Source organism: Cinclus cinclus, chromosome 1 (assembly GCF_963662255.1).
Source record: "Cinclus cinclus chromosome 1, bCinCin1.1, whole genome shotgun sequence".
NCBI lineage: Eukaryota > Metazoa > Chordata > Aves > Passeriformes > Cinclidae > Cinclus > Cinclus cinclus.
In genome coordinates, this window is record NC_085046.1 from 37,213,079 (window position 1) to 37,235,599 (window position 22,521).

Consider the following 22,521-nt stretch of genomic DNA (forward strand, 5'->3'; position numbering starts at 1 on the left):
GTGTGTAAACAAAATATAAAATGAAAACTCTTGTAATAACATAGATGGTATATGTTTAGCTATTTGCCAGATGCTCATGCTAGGGTTGACCTCCAGCACCGTGAGGTCACCAAGAGCCTTTGCTTTAACTTCAAAGTATTTGTTGTCTGAATAAAACAGTTTATATTCATATATGTCAACATAGCACATTGCTGCAATTCTCAGATCAAAATATTGCAAGGATCTATATATTATAATGCTTACCACTATCGCTTTTGAGATTTCCATTGCTGAGCTGTTTCAACCTCTTCTGGTGGGATTTGCCATTGTAGTGGATTTGTGCCTGAGCAGCAGAGTTTAGCTGAATGTTACAGACACTACACAAAGTGAAATTGGTGTGTTTCTTTTCCCTCTCCTTCTTTTCTTCAGCGCCATCAGGTGCTAATTCTCTCTCACCTTCCCGGTCTGGGAGAGATGTGAAATCTGAATTGTATGACTGGTTATCAACTGGTAAATCGGGGCTCCAAGGCTTCTTCATATTCTCTGAGAAGAAAAAAAAAACACATGAGAGAAAATTGATGAGAACACAAAATAATGCAGACAAGATAGCAACATCTGCAAACCTCTAAAAGGCAGGGGGAAAAAAAGTATGCATTTTATTTTAACATTATATTTCCACTCATATATTTTGCTTTCTGTTCAAGTCTTTCAATTCTTCTATGTAACTTGACTAACTTCACAGCCAAGTGCCCAAAGCTGAGCCCATCAGATGTGGATGTGGCACCTCCTGTGATAACTTACCTAAGAAATGCTAAAAACACTACAGGAGCTGAGAAAAAAAAAAAAAATGAGACAAAACAACCGTTCAGTCAATGGAAAAAAAAAAGGGGGAGCAGGTATAATTAACTAAATAACCACCCACCCATGTAATTAGTTCAATAAGCCTAAATGCACAGACCTCACCCTTGAGTTTATTAAATATTTAGTAAACCAAGTCATCCTCTCCCCACTTCCTGTGTTTGCTTTCAAGCCTAAGTCTCATACCTTTCTCCTTTAGAGTAGCTCAAAGACAAATAAACATGTTTTAGTTTCTTATCTTATCCACCCAGAATTATAATTGAAGGATAGCTATCTTAGATTCAGCTAATACCAGACAGCAACAACTACAGAAATGAGAAGATAATCCCATCTGCAGAACTTCAAGTGAAACCGACGTAACTGCGAGCTTCCACGACTAAATGTGAGCAGAAATGGCAGAGATGAAGAAATGCACTGAAAATCTAATTCACTATTCAAGGAATGCAAAATATTATACCAACTTAGCATTTTGATGAGACCTTTATATACCATATAAATCTTTAAAGCACTTGTTCACCCAGACTTAGTGAATAAATGAAGGTCTAGACAAAGAATCAAATCTATACTTTGAGAAAATTACTGCAGCCTTAAATATGATGATAGTCTTTGGTTTCTAATTGACAAATCTATCAACCTAGAGAAAAAAAAAAAAAGATTATTGCAGCTACACAAGAAAATGGGTCTTTAATGCCAGATCCAGAAAAGTTTCAGTGTCTAAAATAAATATAAACAAGCCTCCAGATCTGGGTCTGATTACAACAAAATGCTCCAAATCGTTTTTTAGATAGCTTCAAATGTCTTAAATGTCATTGGCTTAACTTTTTGCCAAATCTCCCAAGGATTTAAAGACAATTATTGCCTTCAAATCAAATCACAAAGACAAATTTATCTAAAGGAGCAAATCTAAAGTTTATCAATACCAAAATCAGTTTCAATCTCAGTTTTCAGATTTGCTTGTTGTGTAATTAGCATTGTGGGGTTTTTTATGCTAAACCCCATTTCTTTTAAGGAAGCACAGACCCAGATCTGAGAGGACCTCTGAGTTTGCTGTAGATTTAAACCTCACTCAACTAGATCTGTCAGTGCTATTTCAGCTTCTGTGTACAGCCAACTCTTATCTAGGATTGTAGCTGTGGAGAGCATGAGATGAGAAAGCAGGCTGAACAATCCATTCCAAAGCAAAAGACAATGCGAGACTGTAGAAGCTTAGAAGAAAACCTGATGTTTTTCAATATCAGACCTATGGCATATTTCTCTTAATGGAAGGACAAGTTTTCTCTTGAGGAAGAAGCATAAATCTATTGACCTCTCAAGCCCTTCTGGAGTTTGCTAGAGGTACTGTTCACTCCAAAGATTCATCTATCTAAGATATTTTTGAATTAGTAAATTCAGTCTTTAATCAAAGCAGCATAAGGATTAAAATGCTATCACAATAGAACTAGTTTTACTAAATTGGTCTAGATGCCAGTAACAGCTCAGTATTCCCAGTTTACAAACATGTTGATATATATGCTGTAAGTGAATATATATATAAATATATATAATCAATTGCACTGAAAGCATTCCCCACTAGAGAGCAGTATGAATTTAAAATTACAAGAACAATATATTTCTAGACCTACAATACTAGCCAGATAGGTATAAGATTACTATAACAAAACAGATTTTTCAACCAAGACGTAAAATTCTGTAAGCAAATATAATCTAGTAAATTAAACATGGTATGCTATGTGCATGCATGTCTCATTCTTTTTGAAACATTTGCGCACACAAGCTGGAAGCCTAATAAAATGTATTAGCATGCTATGAAATCCTTCTAATATTCCAGTAAAAACAGTGTAATCCATGACAGTCTTATTTTTGGCATATAGAATCTCTCTTGCATTATAATCTCATTCCAGAAAAGAAAATTACAAAATGCACACTCAAAAATGGCAAAATAAAATAATAAGTGAAATTCCACTTTGGAAATAAGTGACTTGTACATCTACCATGTACTTTCCTTAGAAAACCCTGTGACCCCATTATAGCTGCAATACATTTTTGTGTATGTCCATGTCACTCTCAAATCCGGAGGAAGGGGATAATTTTTATCTGGAGTTTAAGTATCAGCTGGGAAAACAGAATTTTCAGAAACATATTACACTACAGCCCATCACCATTTTCATTACAGATACACAGTGATTTGTGAATATATATTGGCACTACTAAAAAGTGGCATACTACAAACCAGAGCAAAATGATCCATTTAAGAAAAAATTGAAAATGTGAATAAAAAATTATTTTCAAAACATAAACAGTTTCTTATTAAAACATTCTGAGTCATTCTTATTCAATATTTTTTAATGGACAAGAAAATAAAGACAGCAAGTGATGTAGAAGAGAGAGATATTTGAGCATAATTTGCTGACATACTTTTAAAATACACTTTACCACTCCAAACAGTATTTTTAAAGAAATGAGGGGGAAAAAACCAATTTCTTAAAATCTTGTAAAAATCCACCAGTGTTTAAACCAACACACATTCAGTCTCACTCATGAAAGCAACATGCATTAAGCTCATGCATGCATCATTGCATACTTCCATTTCCTGGAGTAAAAATGTTTCAGCAGCAATTTTGATTGGTGAGGAAAAGAATGCTTAGTTCATCCTATTGGAAAATTACATGGGATATGGTTAGAAAAAACTTAACTTTAAAAGGAATTTTTACTTGTTATCAGTGTATTATATTATTGGCTTGATAATACACAGATAGGCTTTAAATGAGAATCCTCTTTCACTGCCATCATATTATAGTGTTCATGCCAATTGTACCAGTTACATATCTTTTAAAGGCATCAGTTTTGCAGAAAACTATTTTTTCCCCATAAAGGAAAGCTAGCTTCACGATTTTAGGAGCCCTAATGAAGCCTGCAGACCACTAGAAATGAGTGAACTAGGCAACCAAGGTCCCAAAATTTCATGCCAATTTAAATAGCACTCTGGATAAATGCTTACATTTATTTTCCCTGGGGCTCTGAACTCAATTTTGGCTCACTGATGCTTGCCACTAAAATGAACTTTGCATGCCATCATAGCTTTTTGAAGTAGAAAACTGTCCCTTATGGAAAACCAGCATAACTACAATTTGTGGTGTTTGCTGGCTTAGATAACATAGCTACTTTTCCTGGGGATTTCTCTTCTTAAATGTGCTTGAAAGGGATTAGAAATCTCATCTTTCCCTGAAACAATCCTTACCTTCTTAGCTGCTAGCCAATGGCGTACTTTCTATTCAAGAAGATCGAAAGGAAATTCTATTTGTTTGCACTACAACTAATTATTGTTTCCAGACGACCTTATCAGCATAGAACTGTATCAATCACTGTGACTTTGGCTCTGTGTACATAATACTCAAATGTGCTGGGCACATTCATGAGGTCAACAGAGTACATGAATCCCAGAGACCACACTGTACCTAAATCTGTTGTATTCAATGCAGACCTCTTGACACTGATGAATGATCCAGTTCAGCCTGGAGAAGAGAAGGCTTCAGGGTGACCTTAGAGAAACCTTCCAGTACCTGAAGGGGCTTACAAGAAGGCTGGAGAGGGACTTTTCACAAGGGCCTGTAGTGATAAAACAAGGAGGAATGGCCTCACGGTAAAGGAGGATGTGTTTAGATTTGATATTAGGGGGAAAAGTTCCTCATTACAAGTGTGAGGCACTAGAACAGGTTACCCAGAGAAGCAGTGGACTCCCCATCCCCGGACATGTTCGAGTCCAAATTGGACGGAGTTTTTCATAATTTGGGCTAGTGAAAGATTGCCATCCTACGGCGGCATATTTGGAATTAGGTTTTCTTTAATGTCACTTCCAACCCATACCCTCCAATGATTCTACAAATCTTAAACCACATCTCCTTGTCTACTTTCCAACAGGTTGTTGCAATAAATACATTCCTTTAATAGCTGGAGGATAGAAAAGACAGACATGGCATTAAGGAAAGAGTCCACTTATTACAATATTCAGGGACTTCTAATATTTCTTTTCAAAGCTGTGAAAAACATTAAAGAAGCAATCATCAAAGATGCAGATGTTTGCATCTCAGTTACTCATTCCCAGATGCTACTCTATTCCTAGAAACTTTTAATTTCACCAAGAAGCCCTATGGAGAGTCATCTCACTATGAAGGAGATTAAAGCATAAACTCATAAACAAAACTAGGAGTTTTGTTGTCAGAAAAAAGTATTTTTCATTTGCAGATGTCTATGCTATAGATCTCAAATTAGATGGGATGAATCTTGCTCTGCCAGTGATAATGTCTCTCTAAACATTAAAAGGGCTGAACTTTCACAGGTAATAATAATACTCATTTTCTGAGATGTCAACAGATAAAAAATATTGAGAGATACCAGATGCTTTCAAGAAACTGTTGTTAATGCAATGTTTAAAAAAGAACATAAAAATAATAAAAGAAAAAAAAGAAAGAGATTGATCACTTATCAGTATCCTCACCTTGTCAGTTTTCACATATTTAGTAGATGCTACTGGCACACTACACAAAAGGACCTCTGGTATTAACTGAAGTCTTCTTATGCTTTCAAACTTCATTGTTCATTTGTTGCTTTATCTTTTCAGGTATAGGACATCACCAGTTGATGTAAGTCACTGTAGCACATTGACTTTTGCATTAGGCTTTTAAGAATCTTCTTCACACTGTGAGTGAAACTATGTGCCAGAACCCTTTCCAAAACCAGTATCTGTCTGCTAAAGTTTTCCCGTTTATGTTATGCTCCTTGAAGCTCCCTGCTGCATTGGGTACTTGTGATGCTTCTACCAAAAAGCCCATGAGTGCTAACTGGCCTTTGCAAACTTTAATTGAGCTCACTGAATAAAATGCATACTAGAAATGTATTCCTGGGAGAAGCCTAAAATAATCACATTACCATCTATTTTAAACATGGATGGTGGGGGCAGGGCAGCCTGGGGGAAGGATCAGGAATACAAAAATAAAATATCCTTGGCTTCTTCCACTCCCCCATTATCACTGGATGATCCCAACACTCTAGCTTTCTGGTTTTGGTCGCAGTTGCACCTGCTCCTGGTTTAGAGCCCAGAGTGATTTAGGTCATGAACGGCCTATTTTGCACATCACAGCTGTGGCAGAACAAACACACAACAAAAAGGACTAAGCAGCAAATCGGTGAAAGGTCACTCACGGTGAAAGCACTGTGAAACACAGATCCCTCCCAAATGAACTGAGTAACCTTCAGGGTGTGCTGCAGGACTCATCTGTTTATGATGGAGGGAGGGATGGAGGGATGGAGGGATGAAGGGATGGAGGGATGAATGAACATTATTTCAGTGGAAGAGCTACTGTAGAATGGGAATCTACTGGCATCTGAAATGCTTTTTAGAAACCAACCAATTTTTCAGGCCCTCCTTTGTCTGAGCCTTTCAGATTAAATTTAAATACCAAATAGCACAAAATACAATGAAATTTGATGTGAAAATCTGAAAAATATATGCATTAAGTAATTTTACACTGTAGGAAGGCTTTTCTACTATGAGTTTTTGTAGCAAGAATAATCACTGGCTTCTAAAAAAATCAAGGAGAAGTTTGTCAGGTCATACACCCAAGAGCTAAATTACTAGTCAGCGATAAAACTCAGTACATCTTCTTTCCATGTGCCTAATACAGCTCAGATCAAATCACATTTGAAGCCAATATTTACCAAATCTTCTCTTAAATTCCACACAAAATACAGTAAAAGAAGTGTCTTAGCGGGAGGGGCATGAAAAGTCAGGGAGAGAAACTTATTTTCATGTTTATTATTTCTCTCTATCCTACCAGCTCCTCCCAGTCTGAGCACTGCTGCTAGCTGCTACACCACTTCAATCATCCATGGGAATAATAAGAAGATCATAATCATCATCATCTCAGGTGTTTTTGTGAAGTCTAAAAGGAAAATAATCTCTTAAGCAAAAACTGCATCAAGCAGAAGAAATAAAGGCAGGTTTTCCACACATGTTTAGTGCTCAGGGGGAATGAGGCAAAATGAGACTGAAGTTATTTGGGGTTGGAGGGCCTTATAATTTTATGTCTCTGTCCTAGGACTCCTCCCAAGAAATGCATCTCTGCCAACTGAACCCTAGAAGGATAGATACTCACCCATTTGAAATAGGCTCATTGTATATTTGTATACCTCAAGCAATAGCACAGAATATAAAAGCCTGGGCTTTTGTTTTGCTTTGCTGGGAGAGCACTTAAATCTTTCAGGAAAGGCTGCATTTCAATACTGCAGAAAATGAACAAACCCCAGCCTATCTCCCATCACAGCCACGTGCACCAAGAGATCCTAAAGGAACTTATAGATGGACTAAAGAGAAAAAGTTCTTTTCTTGGTTCAGCAGATTCCTCATGCCAGAAGCAACCAACAGACATCTCAGTCTCAAAATATACTGCAGTCAGTTTTTTAATTGAGTTCTATAAAAAGAGCTAAGCACTAATCAACACCATATGTTATTCAATTAGCTAGTAATACATATCTATTTCTCGAGCCTGTGCTAACATAATGGAGCACTTTGGGTGGTTTGGAACTATTTAAAGGCCAAGTAATTAATTTGCAAACATCAGCTTCTAAAATCTGAGAAGCACTACTGTGATGACTTGCAAGCCATGAAAATTCCCTCATTTGCTTTTTATTCAATCTGTTTTCAGAAATGGTCCTTTGAAAACAAAGATTTCTGCATAGAACAGGGCCAGAAAAAGGCACGGGTTCAGCTATGTGTGCTACCCAGGCCCAGAGGGATGCTCTTCCCATGCAGGTAAAAGTGAGCAGATTGTGTTTTGTCACTTCTCTCTCCACCAGCAGTATATTGTGGTACAGACCTCGTACCTGAGGCAGCAATTAACACAACAAATGGTAGAGACTAGCAAAGCTATGCAGGCTCTGCCTACCAAGAAAATTTGTTGCTGTCAAGCAACCTGAAGTGAATTATTTTTTCCATATTCTTGATTTTTGCATACAGAAATTGTGCTCACAGCGTCAAAACTCCTGTCAATGGCAGTCAGGGTTGACTGAGCTCAAAAAAAAAGGGACAGAAACACCCAGCTGCAATTCAGGCTGGCTCTGCTGGACAAAATCTTGGGTTTAGCAATATTTCTGAGAAGGTAGGCAGTCAGGACAGGTTTTAAAGGGAAAGTAAAAAATAAAATAGGGAATTATAACCATAAAATCTTTTAGGTTGATACATATCTTTAAGATCATCAAGTCCAACGGTTAACCCAGCACTTCCAAGTCCACCTCTACACCACATCCCCAAGAGCCACATCTACATGTCTTTTAATATTCGCAGGAATGACAACTCCATCAGTTTCCTGGGCAGCCAGTTCAAGTGCTTAACGATCTTTTTGCTGAAGAAATTCTTCCAAATATCCAATCTAAGCCTCTGCTAGCACAACTTGAGGGCATCTCCTATCACTAGTTACCAGGGACAAGAGACCGACCTGGCTACACCCTCCTGTCAGGTATCTGCAGAGAGCAATAAGGTCCTGAGTCTCCTTTTCTCCAGACTAAAAAAATCCCAGCTCCCTCAGCTGCTCCTCCTCATTTGTGCTCCAGACCCTTCAGCAGCTTTATTGCCATTCTCTGGACACATTCCAGCCCCTCAATGTCCCTCTTGTAGCAACAGTCCCAAAACTGAGCACAGGATTTGAGGTGTCCCTCACCAGTGCCAAGTACAGGGGGACAATCACTGCCCTGGTCCTGCTGGCCACACTGTTGCTGATACAAGATTACTTTTGATTTCATAGATGAAAATCACTTTTTACAGTCTCTCTGGATCAACTCCCATATGTGAAGTCGGCCTACAACCTGTCATTCAGATATCGTAAAAGTGCCATTTTCCACCTTAAATATCTTTGGTTTTCCCAGTACTTAAATATCCAATCAAAACTTGATCTCAGCAAAAAGCAAGAGCATGAACAGCTGTTCAGGCATAACAAGCAACTCATTTTTGCAGATGAGAAAGTTCCATTTTTAACACTCCAATACAATCACTAACTACCACGGTATCCAAGTAAGCAATATTTAAAATTAAGTTTCAGTCAGTGTTTGTGACAAATAGATAGATTGTCTCCTTAGATACACAAGAATTTTTTTTTTCTTTTGTGATTAAATTTTTCAGAAATAAGTATTTTGACAATCTGTTGATGAAAATACATCTATAAAGTGAAACAGGGTAAGAATTAAAAAGGCAGGCCACATGAATAAGCTCTGTGAGAATTCTGTTTTAAGAAAATAAACTACCACCACTATCCTGTAAAACACCCAAACATTTCAGAATAAAGAATAATAATTTTTAGAAAGAGAGTTCAACCCCTAAAGTCTTCATTATGCATAAAAAATTACAACCATTAGACATGAAATGAAATAAAATAAACTGGCAATAAAGGTAGAAACAGTGAGGAAGAGCAAGTTAAAGGCTACAAGCAAGAAATAACTAAAAGTTCAGGAAAAATGCCAGAAATTTGTGGGGTTTTTTACTTTTTTTTAAATCTAAGCAATTTTTGGAATTATTATTTGTTGCCATTTTAAAGATAATTCCCAAAGATTATCATAATTTTATGGTTTGAATTTTCAAGCTTTTAAGGTCCTAGTAAATAGCAGTACTTATATTTACCTCATATGAAAACAACCAAAAGACAATCGACCCCTCCGTTTTGTTATACTTTTGTTTTAGGGAATTGCTCTGTCAGTATTTTCTAACAAAAGACCCTGAAAACACAGGAACCATAAAAAAACAAAAGAGAGCAATTTTAATGCTGTGATCAGTTACCTTTTGGAAGATATTTCAAAATCAAACAAAAAGTTCTACTTTTGCCTTTCTCTAAATGTATTTCTATAAACACCTCCGTTAAAAAGAAGAAAAAAAAAAGCTTTGAGGACAAGGTCTTATGTTTGAATATTATCATTTATACTTTCACAGCAGGACCATTTTTTCAGATTATCTGCTCATTATAAAACATTCAGATAGCTCTGGCAGCATTTACAAGTATACAGAATTTTTTTTATTATGTTATTGCTTCATTACACCCACTGGGCCATTTAGTGTTGAATTTAATGGAGAGCAGATCATTTTCCAGGCAATGCAAACACATCAAGGTGAAAGTCTGTTGTGTTTGGAAAGGTTAGCAGATGTTTTTGCAAGTGCTTGTGAAAGTTTTATTGTTGTTTGTCTTACTCTTGAACCTCTGGACTGCATTTTCTTTAAATACTGCATTCACCCCTGCATTCTTGGTAACACAAATATAATTTCTGCTAGGTTAGAGCATGTGGGTTTTTGGGTAGCTGTTACAGTTTTAGCAGAGAAGTATAAACATACTGTGTGGAACTTAAAAAGCATATTCTCTATCATGGCTTGACAGACAATGCCTTTGCTATTGTCTCCACGGCTGATGTAATTTTTCTGCATGTCAACTATGTAGTTATTTGGATCTCATCATCACTACTAAGGATCTAAAAATAATGTTGAGCAAATCAGATATCCTGGATATGTATTGGTAAAAAAAATATGAAAGACAAATTTTGGGACCTGGACCCATTTATGTATCCTTAGGATGACACAGTGTCCCAGAGCAGCAGCTAAAATCTTCTGCTACAGTCACACAAGGCCAATGCAGAGCTTCCCTTATGCCACCAGGGAATTATTTTAACACAAGGACTATCTGTCTGTGTCACATTTCTAATAACCTTTTCATCACAGTACCCAGATGTAATCCATTTATAGAAATGCTTATGCATCAAAAAATAAAAATGTGCAAAGGGAATCTAATTACTGAATACAGAAAGTGGGATGATTTATTTTTTATTTGGGATAAATTCAGGTGATTCACTATTAGTGAATTTGAATATATTTTCAGGGCACGATTGCTATAATCCCACAGGGTGAATGAATGTGCCAGTGTATATTCAAGAAAATGCATCATAAAATATCAGGACCTAAAAGGACGTCCTGGGCAATGAAATATTTATTGCACTAGCTTTTTCCTTGCATTACTTTGCCACTAGTGTAATTCACTCCTCTGTTGAATTGTGTGGAAAATGAAGGCAGTGCATATTATGGAGAATTTACTTATATTTTTTATAAGACACACATATGAAAAAACCTTTCAAGTTAAGTGTAAGAAGGGGGTTCAAAATTATGTCTGCAAGTGTTTCTTGATGCACGATCTCTGAAATACATTGCCTATTTGGAATTTGGACATATATAGTTCCTCAATAAAAGTATGGAAATGCAGGAAAACATGAACAAACTAGAGAACACAGCCCATACCTCCCCTCCAAAGCAGGAACTGCTGCTTCACTCTGCTTCTAAAAGTCAGACCCTGTTTAACATTACTGACTGCACAGTATAGTCCAGGAGCATCTTCCAAAACTTAAAGCCTATCAGAGAGGCCCAGGAGCTAACTGAACACAATAATCAATGATGGTGCCTTATTAATGTTAAAACACAAATTAGGCTACAAAAATAGGAAATATTTTCCCAGTTTAGCAGAAATCTGTATATTTTTATACATCTTTTCCATGCAAAGTTGTGTTGGACCACCACCTTCAGGATTCCACCACCATGTCATTTTTTTTGTTGGGCATTATACAGCATGCAATGCTATTAATTAAAAAGGATCAGTGGTTCTTTCTGAAACATCCTCTGATGATTTTATATATTTCTGGAAAAGAATCATGGAAAGAATGGGAATAACACCACACACAGAGAGAGAAAATAAAACGGCTGATGCATTCCAGCTTTCACTGGGAGACTTTCATGGCAGCACTTCTCTGCAGCATGTGCTCATAGCACAGACCCCAAGCTGTTGTTTTCCAGAAGCCTGAGCACTTTGCTCAGCCACTGTGATCTGCAAAAACGACTGCTGCTGAGTGTGTAAAAATCTTTCGAGCTCTGCTGGCCATCTGCAACGTCTCTCAACCCGTCGGGCAGGCTGAAAATGCTGAAAAGCCCTGAGAAGTCATGCATGGTAGAATTCAAAGCCCTGGAAGTCCTATGAAGTTCCTTTCTTCAAGCACGCTGATTTAGATGAAGCAGCTTATAAACTCTATTATACATAGAACAAGTTTATAAAAATCCCTGGGATTTGCTCAACTACTTACTTCTTCAGAATGACTCAAACTTTGCATTAAAACATTTGTTATCAGTAAAAGCCATTTAAGACTACTGATAAAATATATATGCAATTTTCAAGATTAATTTAATTTTTAAAATAATTTTATGACAAAAGGTCAGAATACTGGACAAAATATTAAACTGCCTGATATTGCAAGGTTTTTTTTCTCAGAATTACCTTCTCCAATTCACTACATAATCTAAAACACTGCAGGTTGCTGGACACGTACATAGCTTTGATCTAAACGAACTTTTTTAGAGAAGTTAGAGAAAAGTAAAATACAATGGTAGTAGTGACCTTTAGTTATAGACAGGGTTTTACAACGTGATGCTCTTCCCACTAAAAACCCAGACACCTAACTGGATCAGTTTTCCTGTAATGGCAAGATATAGATGTAGATTCTACACAGATGCAGGTCAGGTTGAAGGCCACTGAAGTCAGTGGCATTACACTGACATAAAAACAGTGCAAGAAAAGCAGAATCAGATCCCCACTTTCCTTTTAACTAAAGGAAATTCACAGTAATTTCAGCATCTCAGCAGTCACCATAATTTCTGCTGTTCCTGCTAAGTTTTATAGAAACCGTCACTTTTTAAATTTATGGTATCTTTTACAGCTTGGGTTAAAGAACACTCAAAACACTTTAAGTTTTATATACCTGTAGTCTAGAAGAATAGAAATGAGATTACTTAATTAATTTAGACCTAGACCACCAGACTATTCACACTAGCAGTCTCAGTGAATTTTAATGGGATTACCTGCATAAGTAAGAATTTATATGACAAAAATTAGAAAAGGGAAACCTTTAATGAATATAAAGCACAAAGATTACAATAGCTAAAACTTCACTGTTGAGTGTATGACTCACCAAGCTTCAATTCATTAAACTAATAGTCAATGTATATGTGACCAATCAAAGAAGCTCTATAAGGTAAAAACATCCAAACAGTGTTAAATTAACCCTTCAATTGTAAACCTATGTATTATTTCTTCAACAGAAGAAAAACTATTGAATTATGGGCAGCCAAGTTTAAAAAATTAATGTTAACCTGTCAAACACATTAATTTTTTGCTTCATTTTAATGGCAATTAATTTGAAGCCTTAATCATATTTTCATATTGTCACAGAGGCATATGAAGAGAGAACACTGCATGTAAGCAAAGCCATCAAAACCACAGCCTAAAACCAAACAACTGAACAAGCAACCTTCCCCTAAGTCACACAAGAGACTACTCTATCCTATCCCTCATTACCCTAGTTTAGACAAAATCTTCATTATTTTACTTAGCACTATTTAAATCCAGCCAAATAATGCCATTTGTAATCAACTTGAACTGTCAGGATGAAAATAGGAATTGGTGTATATCATGGTGTATAGAAGTATTATCCACTATAGCATGCCTTGCTCCTACAGCAAACATCTGGAACCAACATGCACCCACTGTCATCAACTGCTTTTCACAAATCACTCACTTATTGACCACTACACTTATCACTCTTCATTGACTGAACTTCATTCCACATTACCAATCTCTTGCTGCTTCAGCAAATTCTGAAACTTTCATCACAAGGAGAATTCATACACACAAACAAAAGCAGCGATCACCTATACTGCATACTTCTTATATCAAGCATTTCTGCAGGGGTCTTCATTTATGAACTAATAAAAATAAGTGATAGCAGTTTTGCAAATTTCCTCGCACAAACTTAAGCATTAATGAGAAAGATGAGCAACAGCCTCTGAGGCCTAAAGCTTAAGCAGCACTAAGTCACTGTATTTCAAATTTTGTTCTGTACAGAAATGTGGGGTTCATGATTGACAGATGACGGACGCACAAACGTCTTGTGCCGGTCACACGACTGGAGCGCGAGTGAAATGTGCCAGGCATGTGTCTGACACGTTTGTCATGCAATTGCCATATGCTGGACACCTGAATGACATGTGATGGCCACCTGGTATGTGCTTGATTACAGCCAAGTATCACAGTCAGTAGCCCAATCACCTTCTAACAGGTGTTATGGTAGGGAACAAAGCAGCTGCCACTCCTCCTGCTGTCACCACATGAACCATCAAGAGAAACACCAGAAGGTGGATAGGTCTCCTCTAAGGGAAAACTGACTAGAAGCACAAGTGTCCCAGTGGTGAAATATGAAATGAATGAGGGTAGCCAACACTCAAGGTATGGGTAGTATTCACAGTGGCATAATATTTTCTCATCACTTTGAAGATAGTACAGGATTTTCATATCCTGAGAGAGCATTTTTTTTAACAGTGGGATTAGCTGACAAATGATGCTCCAAGAGCCTTTTATTCTGCCTGCAGGAGCCTTCTGCTCACCAGAGAGATAAAAACCAGCAACTCTGACAAAATGTACAACCAAACATGGTAAATTCTGGCATAAAGTAATGTAACAAAACCAAGCTATTCCAACCCTGAGCTATCCTCTCATGCTGACTTTACCAGAGTTTGTCCTTCAGATATGAACTTTTGGGCTCCACTAATTTGCAGGAGTAATGAAAGAAGCAAAGGAAGGAAGCCAACTAATGTTACCTACCTCCATAAACAGTCACAATTCTGAGCATGCATGAAAAATCTGTTTTCACCATACAGAACAAGAACCCACTCTACTAATAGTTCATCAGTGAAGAAAAAAAAAAGGAAAAAAGATTTTAAAAGGGGGGGATGGGGAGAGATATATAGAGAGATAAATATATATATATATTTGTAATTAAATTAGGGTATCCACTTTGATATCATAGATGTTAGCTTGGTAAGGTCTCTGGTGTCCATTTTAATAACAGTAACTGTGTACAGTGTTGGACACTGAGAACTTTAAACCACATTGCAGTACTATTCCAAGGAGCAAACAGAAAGGAGAGCATCATAAGACTGACCTTCAGGAAACTCATGGAGTCAAAACTCCTATTTTCTTGGCAGTCTTGTGGTCTGCCTCCTTGCAGGTTTTCATTTTGATTCCGATTTCTTCTCTCTAAGCAGCTCTGAATTAAACTTTACTACAACATCCAGTCCACATTTTTAACAAAATAATCCCTCTAGCTATGCAATACACCAAAATTCATTAGCTTCTCACATTTGTTTTCACACTCACTTCGACATTTGTTCCTCACTCTCCTTTGACATGATTTCCACTAGGATGACTTGTTTGTCCCAACTCAGTGTTGCTAATCACTCACAAACTTGCCCATAAAGCACTGCAAAAACTGCAAAGACAGCTTTGTTCCTGGAGGACTTATTTCATGCTTCCTCCCAGTTCCTCTTTTGGACATGACTATTTACATTAAGTTGCAGAGCAGTCCTGTCCCATCATGCTTCCAATTACTCCAACAACATGAACTGCTTCCATACCTTGAGATACAATCCCCCTTCACCAAGCACATTCATTACACAGAAATTTTCACCACAGAATCACAAAGGTGCCTTCTTCAAAGATGAACAGTCTTATTAAGAAATATTCATAACTTTAAAATTTGTATCAGCAGAGAGGAACAAAAGAAGCAGCAACAAAAGAATATTCAGCTAAAATTGCATTACTATGAAGCCCAAAGATCTTTTATTGCCATTGCAAAAGGTATTGTTTTCTCAAAATACACTGAAAGAAACATGCATCATATTAAAAAAAAAAAATGGGTTGGAAAGATTGCCTACAGGGACACAAAAGAAACCAAATTTTTCTGAGCTTACAAATATTGCAGAAATATTTTAAATTAAATTAAATTATATGGCCAAGATGTATAAAACATCTCCATTTTAGTACTGGAAATAGCAGTGAAGTTGGGAAAATTAGATACATGTACTATGATATTTTCTTTATTACCGGTAGGAGCTTGAAAAAATACATTACAGAACAACACTCATTGCTGACAGCAGCAACCTTGTTGAAAGCCTTTTACTGCATCTGTAAATCTTGTACAATTCCTGTCTGCATCAGTACAGAAAAAACTTTATTCAGTCATGCAGCTGCCAAGTGAAACTTGAATTCATGCTTTCAGGTCTCCTAACTTAGCACAGACTCTAACACTAACAGCCAATTTCTCTGCTCTTTTTTCATCCTTCCTCTTCTTTGCTTCTTTTCCTTTTCTACACAAATTTTTTCAGAGGTTACTGAAGTTAAAAACCGAAAAATAAAACTTTTGGTTTTTTGACTATCAGAGGGATATTTATTAGCATCATATTATGTCTAGCGTAAGGAGAGGTTCAGCAGCATTTTTCATAGCCTCTTGTTCCCTTTTGATTGCTATTTAGAGAGAAAACCCATTAAAAGAACATTTGATTTTCAGCCACTTGAGAATTCAGTAGGAAAAAATACCACAAATAGCCCAGAGAAACAGCAGATAATTGCATGATCATTGTAATCCAGTGTTTTCTATAAGAAGAGCAAAAAAAATAATGGGAATATCCCAAACACAAAAGGCAAGTGCTTAGAAAGGCACTAGCCTAAAGACATTGGCTAATGCTTGAATTTTGGATAGAATATTTTAGAAATTGAAAGTATGACACAAAAGGGAATGCTTCTGAAAAGGTGATTTACTGCTCAATCTCCGTGGTCTTTCCCAAGAAACTGCTGAAAAACTGCTATGACTAATATTATTTTGTACAGTGTCTATATCTGCTGAAAAGAACTTTTTTAGGTCATTAATAAGGCTTTGACACAATGGCTGTATTTTTTGGTACCATCTTTTCTAAAGGGATAAGATGTTCAAAATTATGCCCAAACTGAGCCTGAAAACAAAATACATGTAATTAGTATACTTTGTTGATTGTTCTAGCCTAATTTACATGGGTATTTCTGCAATTTCTAAAAGAAGCAATCACTGCATAATAATTAAAGTACTATTCCACTATAGAAACATCATTAGATAAGGAAACACACAATTTTCAGTAGTCACATGGACTTTTTAAAAAAAATCATTGCCCTGTTGACCATTTTGTGCCATGAAGTCCAGTCATAAATGTGAAATTATCAGATTAATACATTTATCCAAATCCTCTCACACAATACAATGCATCTTCTAAATCTGCTAAAGACACTTGAAATCCATATATTACTACTCTATTATGTGCTAAGCAGTCTTCTGCATTGATGAAAATATACCTTGTTCTTTCAATTACTCGATTAATTAGCCATTATTTTTTTTATACTTTGAACTTGTAATATTTTCCAAAACAGCTGAATGCTATTACCAAAACAAGAGTGGGACAGTTGTTGCAGGCTGCAGGTAGATGTATCTTTCCACATGTTTAAGAATTACCCAACAAATGAGAAGTTAGTTGCATCTGAGTAACAGATTGAATACAGGTACTTGGCAGGAAATGCTCTTCTGTGAGAATTATAGTTCAAAATTTAAAAGCTAGTTAATTTATTTCTTCTAGACTTTTTCCCCAGATTTTGTTTCACTGGTTAAATTCAGGAAAATATTGTATTGTGTTTGAGGCGGACTGAATTTTTAAGATGTTTCTTAACCCAGCTGAGGGACAGCTGTGTTTGTCTCGGTAAGCACAGAGCATGTAGAAAACCTGAGTGGCCTGCACGGGAACCAAAGTTAAGATCAGGATTTGCTAGCTCAGGCAGCACTATGAAAAGGACAATCCTGACACCTGAAAACTAAGATCAGTGGACAGAGACATTAACCAAAGCTCTTGCTGGATCTAATCGGTGTCCGGCGGCACAACGGGAATGCGATCTCTGGCACCCACGCATGTCAGTCTTTCCCCACCATGCACCACTGCCGCCCCAGGCAGAAGCTGAGTGCAAATGAATCATTCCCTGACCTCTCCATCCTTTCCATGGTGCACTGAACTCTGCTTGCAATGCTGTCAATGTCATCTACCAGAGACCAACACATGCTCCCACACGTACACAGAGCATATATCCTAGTGATAACAACACCATCAGGAGCTTCCCCAGTCTGAATTACTTTAGGCCTGCAATAGAAATAAAGTTACTTTTACAAATTAATGTTTATTGTTTGTACACGAGAAAAGAAGTTGAATTAGGCTCATGTTAATTGTATTTTGTACGCAGTATTTACAGCGTGTGCTGTCTGAACTCCACATAAATCAATACCACCAGTGATTTTAGCATGATCTAGTCTAAAAATAGCATCTCTGCTCACTTCTAGAGAGACTGTTACCTGACAGAAGAGGATGACATGCAGGTTACCCAGCACAGGCATAAAGCCCAAATCTCCTGGGAAAGGGTGAGAAGAGAGGGACATGGATTTACAGCAGCAAGTGGATAGTCTGACATGCCAGCTTCCTAACTCTTGGTTTTATATAACAAAAACGCATCTCCATAGGCAAGGACTTAGGAACAAAGGCACTTTTTCAACAGCTCACAATCTCCAAGTTTATGCAATTCTTCACCTAGAATTCAGTAACAAAATTTTACCAGATATGTGAAGATCTCCAACCAGATCATGGAGAAAAAGCCCAGAACTGGTGAACACCAACCCTCTACAGAAATTGAAACTCAGGACTTCAGGGTACACTGTGTATTTATCTTTAATTTCTATGTGTTCACATCCTCAGGGTTTTTATTTGATTTGCATACTCTTTCAATTAAAAACATAAAGGAGAAGTGAAAGAAAGCCTAATAAATTCAGTCCTGTTCACGAACCTCGTTAAACTTCTGCTTGCCTTAATTTATGTTGAAATGCAATTCACTCGTTCTAATATTTCATTATCAAAGTCCTCAATGAGCATGCTCTGAATTCAGCAATTTGTCTTAAAACATATTAAATTCACACAATTGGGTGCCAAAAAGAAACAAAATAAATTGAAGTCATATTGTTCAGATGTTAAAGACATCCAACACACCTTAGTAAACATCAGCTCTTCTTTGTCAATAACAGCAATCAGAGCACCCATTTCATACATCTTCATGATCACAAAGAGCATTCAAAGCAGGAAGTTTCAAGGAGAGATATTTCCTCCTCTGCCTTGTTATTGTAGATTTAAGGATCACATCAAACAGGGACCCTTTTCTGACCTTTTAGAAGGCATTTCCAGTAATTATTTACCAACCAACCTTTACCAAAAAGAGCAAGAACGGCTTTTCTCTCAAATCATAATTTCAAATGAAATCATATTAAATCTGACAAAAGCAATCTATAAAAATAAGAGACAATTCCTAAGATTTGGGAATATGTAGCTGTATATCACAGTATAATCCTGCAGCTATAGATGGGATGTGAGTTCTCCTGCAACAAAGAGTTTGCTTGGTTGTTTAATTCAAGTTCCCTATTTTACTGAAAATAATACGGTTACTTGAGACATAGGTCTGGGTTCCATTGTTCCTATTTCTGACAATTATTCACAGTTCTTCCTCTTTTTGAGAGAACATGAAGTGATATTAATGTGGGAACAGTGATCCAGAGAGTACAATATTACCCATGTTCCCATGAAACACATTCACCTAAGGAGTATAAAATTTGTACTAGCACAATATTTCCTGAAGTGTGCAACACCCTACACCTTTTCAGGAAAACTTGTAATCGCATGTAACATTTAATCAAAGATCCACTCTACTGTAAAACATCAATTTCTCTTCAATTTTCCACTTAGCAATTCAAAAACTCTTTTGAATGTCAGTGCTGGCAATTTTCATGCTGGCTACAACTTGGTCAGAACTTAAAAAAAAATTCATTAGCATGTTAATAACTTAGCGCCTCTGAGGAACACTTAGTTGGTCCTACATCAGAAAAAAAATCATATTTTTCAGCCCTATTCTTAATTACAATGTAATTATAATTTACCACAATTTCCTAGTTTCTTTCACTTCAATTTGTGGAGGAGTGTTTCTCAATGGGCAGCATGCAGTACTGTCATAGTTCTAAGGAGAGCATCTAACTGAGAAATTTTCACACCCATTAAGGTGCAGAAAGGAAAGCTGAGAACATACACATGCAAATAAGGAAGTGGAAATTTTCTAAACAGAACTGCAAGAAAAAGTTCCACAGGCAAAACTGAGTTCCTTGTAATAAAATATAGGTAGGTGTTGGTAAGTTCTCTAGAATTTATAACATATTATAATCAAATGAGATTATTCATCAAATTTCATGCAGTATCTCAGTATTTTTTTTGACCTTAGCAAAGTTTAAGACAAAGAACACTAACATCCATATTTTTGCACAATTACACATATACACATTTTCATGGGTGTCACTTGTCACAAGAAAATGAAAGGCATGTTCATAATCAAGGTTTTGTTATTTCTTGGGTTTGCTATTTTCTGCTATTAAGAAATGCATCACCAAGATTACATCTAACAGAATAAAAGTGAATACTTAGGATTAATAATAATGGTTTCAGTGTCTTGCTTTATTTGAAGGAGCTACATCCAAATGCAGAATTTTGTACAAAACTTCTAACGTAGCAGATTTTGAAGTATTGCTTCTTCTCCCCCCCCCCCCCCCCCCCCCTTTTTTTTTGATCCTTGTGAAGGATTTTTTAGTAATTTGCAAGTCTTCTGCATTAATACATGTTTTCTGGGACAGAAGCAAGGTGTTAAAAGGCCACTTTCAGCGCAGACAACATGCAACCTCTCACCCTCGTTAGGGAGCAGTATACTATACCTGTTTCAGCAGAGAACTCAATAAATTCAGCTAATATTTGGAGTAGAAAATACTCAAATGCTTACCGAAGTTGTCCACATTCTTCATTACTTTACCCAAAGGTATGTTCCTGTATTCATGCAATTTGCTCAGTTTACATAAGAAAATGCCCCAGTCATGGAGTTTTGACTCACCTTAGTACCTCACATTTACCTTGCAAGAAAGCAAACTGCTTCTAGCAAACTCTCAGCAAGGAAAAAATTAAATACTAACCACAAATGTATAGTTTTGTTTTTTACAAAAACTAAAAAAGCCAGTCTTGAAAAAGACCAATAGCCAGGAAAAACGCAAAGGATTAGAAAACTGGACACTGAATTAATCTCCACAGTTAAATAAATAGTATGCTCATTTGCTTCAATAATTGACCTAGTTCACTTGGGAAAAATTAAAAACAGGAGAGAAAGGAACCTGAATTTTGTGTGTCCTTTTTACTGTGGGACATTCAAATGAGGACTTTGAAAACAGAAGAGCTTGTCCCCAAAGCACTTAGCGCAGACTCTGAACCCTACGATGGGACCGGCATGTTTGAAACAGGCTGAAGTAAGGAATCATCTCCAGCTAAGAAAGACAATCCAGGCACAGCAAAACCATACAAGTGTGCACTGCAGGGGGATTCAGAGCAGTTTACACACTGGTACTCATCTCTTTATGAGTCTCATATCCCTTGCTCTGAGCCCTCGATACTTGTAAATTATTGTGGATCCGAGCCATGCCACCCCTTGGCCCTGGAGGATCTTCAGCACATCCCTGCACCAACTAAAGCAGGCTTGAAAGGCAATAAACAAACTTGTGGGGAGGCTTCCATAGGGATTTGCATTGACATCACATAGGAGGCACAACTAAGTTTTAATCAGCCTCAGTCTGTATAGAGAGAATATTTATACAGTGAAAATATATTTAGCAATTATCATAACACTACAGCAATCCCATGCCTGTGACAGTCTGAAAACTCCTCCTTAGAAAGAGTGCAACAAAATGTTCCTTCACTTGCAGAGAAACTATGGAAGCAGCTGAGCTGAGCTTTTCCACTAAACAAACTTGCTTAGCTCTCCTTACCACCACAGCTTGTGTGTCTAAGTATTACAAGGAAACAAATGTCTGCAGTTTCATTTCAGTTCTTCACTATTATGTCCAAAAATAAGAGTGGGAGAAAAAAACCTTGGAGTCAGGATGAATTTGACCCATATGCAACACTCCTAGGGTACAAACACCACAAGATTATTTGCTGTCTGCTGTCAGCAAAGCTCTGGAATGGTTAAAAATCCCAAACAAACAAAACAATAATGAAAACAGAAACAAACAAAAGACAGCCAAGTAACAAAAAGCCCCAAAACAATCCAGCAGACTGAGTTCTCATTTTTCTTTGAGAATTCAAAGAGGGCAGCTAAATTGTAAGAAAACCAAGAAAAGGCAAATACAAAGTCTGCCTCAAAAAGCTAGAACTGAGGAAACTATGGGAAATTATGGCATTACAGGGAAACTAGTTTAATTTCAATTTGTGGAAAAATACCAAATAATTAAGCTTTGTACCTAAAATGTATCAAAAAGTTGATTAAGACCCAGCATGAAAGAGTTGAAAACAGTCATGCAAAAACACCTCAAGCCCTCTTTTGGCAATGTAAAGGGCCTCATGGAGAGAAGAAAAGCATACACTAACTCTGAAAGCTGTTTGATAAAATTTTTGATAATTTTTCCCAAGCAAACTTTGTAAAAAATACCCTAAGTGAAACTTTCATGAGAATAATGCTTAAGTTATAAGAAAACTGACCAAGCTGTAACTGTCAATGATTTCTCCAAATGAGAAATAGGTATTAACAGGCTGTACTGGGATGTGTCCTCTGTCCAATATTTTTCATTAGTTTCATTAACAATTGGATGGTAGAA

General features: G+C 36.8%; 1 protein-coding gene across 1 annotated transcript in view; it reads right to left on the reverse strand.

Annotated features, from left to right (window-relative positions):
• The window catches only part of ZNF385D (zinc finger protein 385D), a 406,850-nt gene that overhangs the window by 325,028 nt on the left and 59,301 nt on the right, over nt 1-22,521 (reverse strand). Inside the window, exon 2 of the mRNA XM_062508742.1 lies at nt 244-522. Within this exon, the coding sequence (XP_062364726.1) occupies nt 244-522 (279 nt within the window). The remainder of the gene's footprint in view (nt 1-243; nt 523-22,521) is intronic.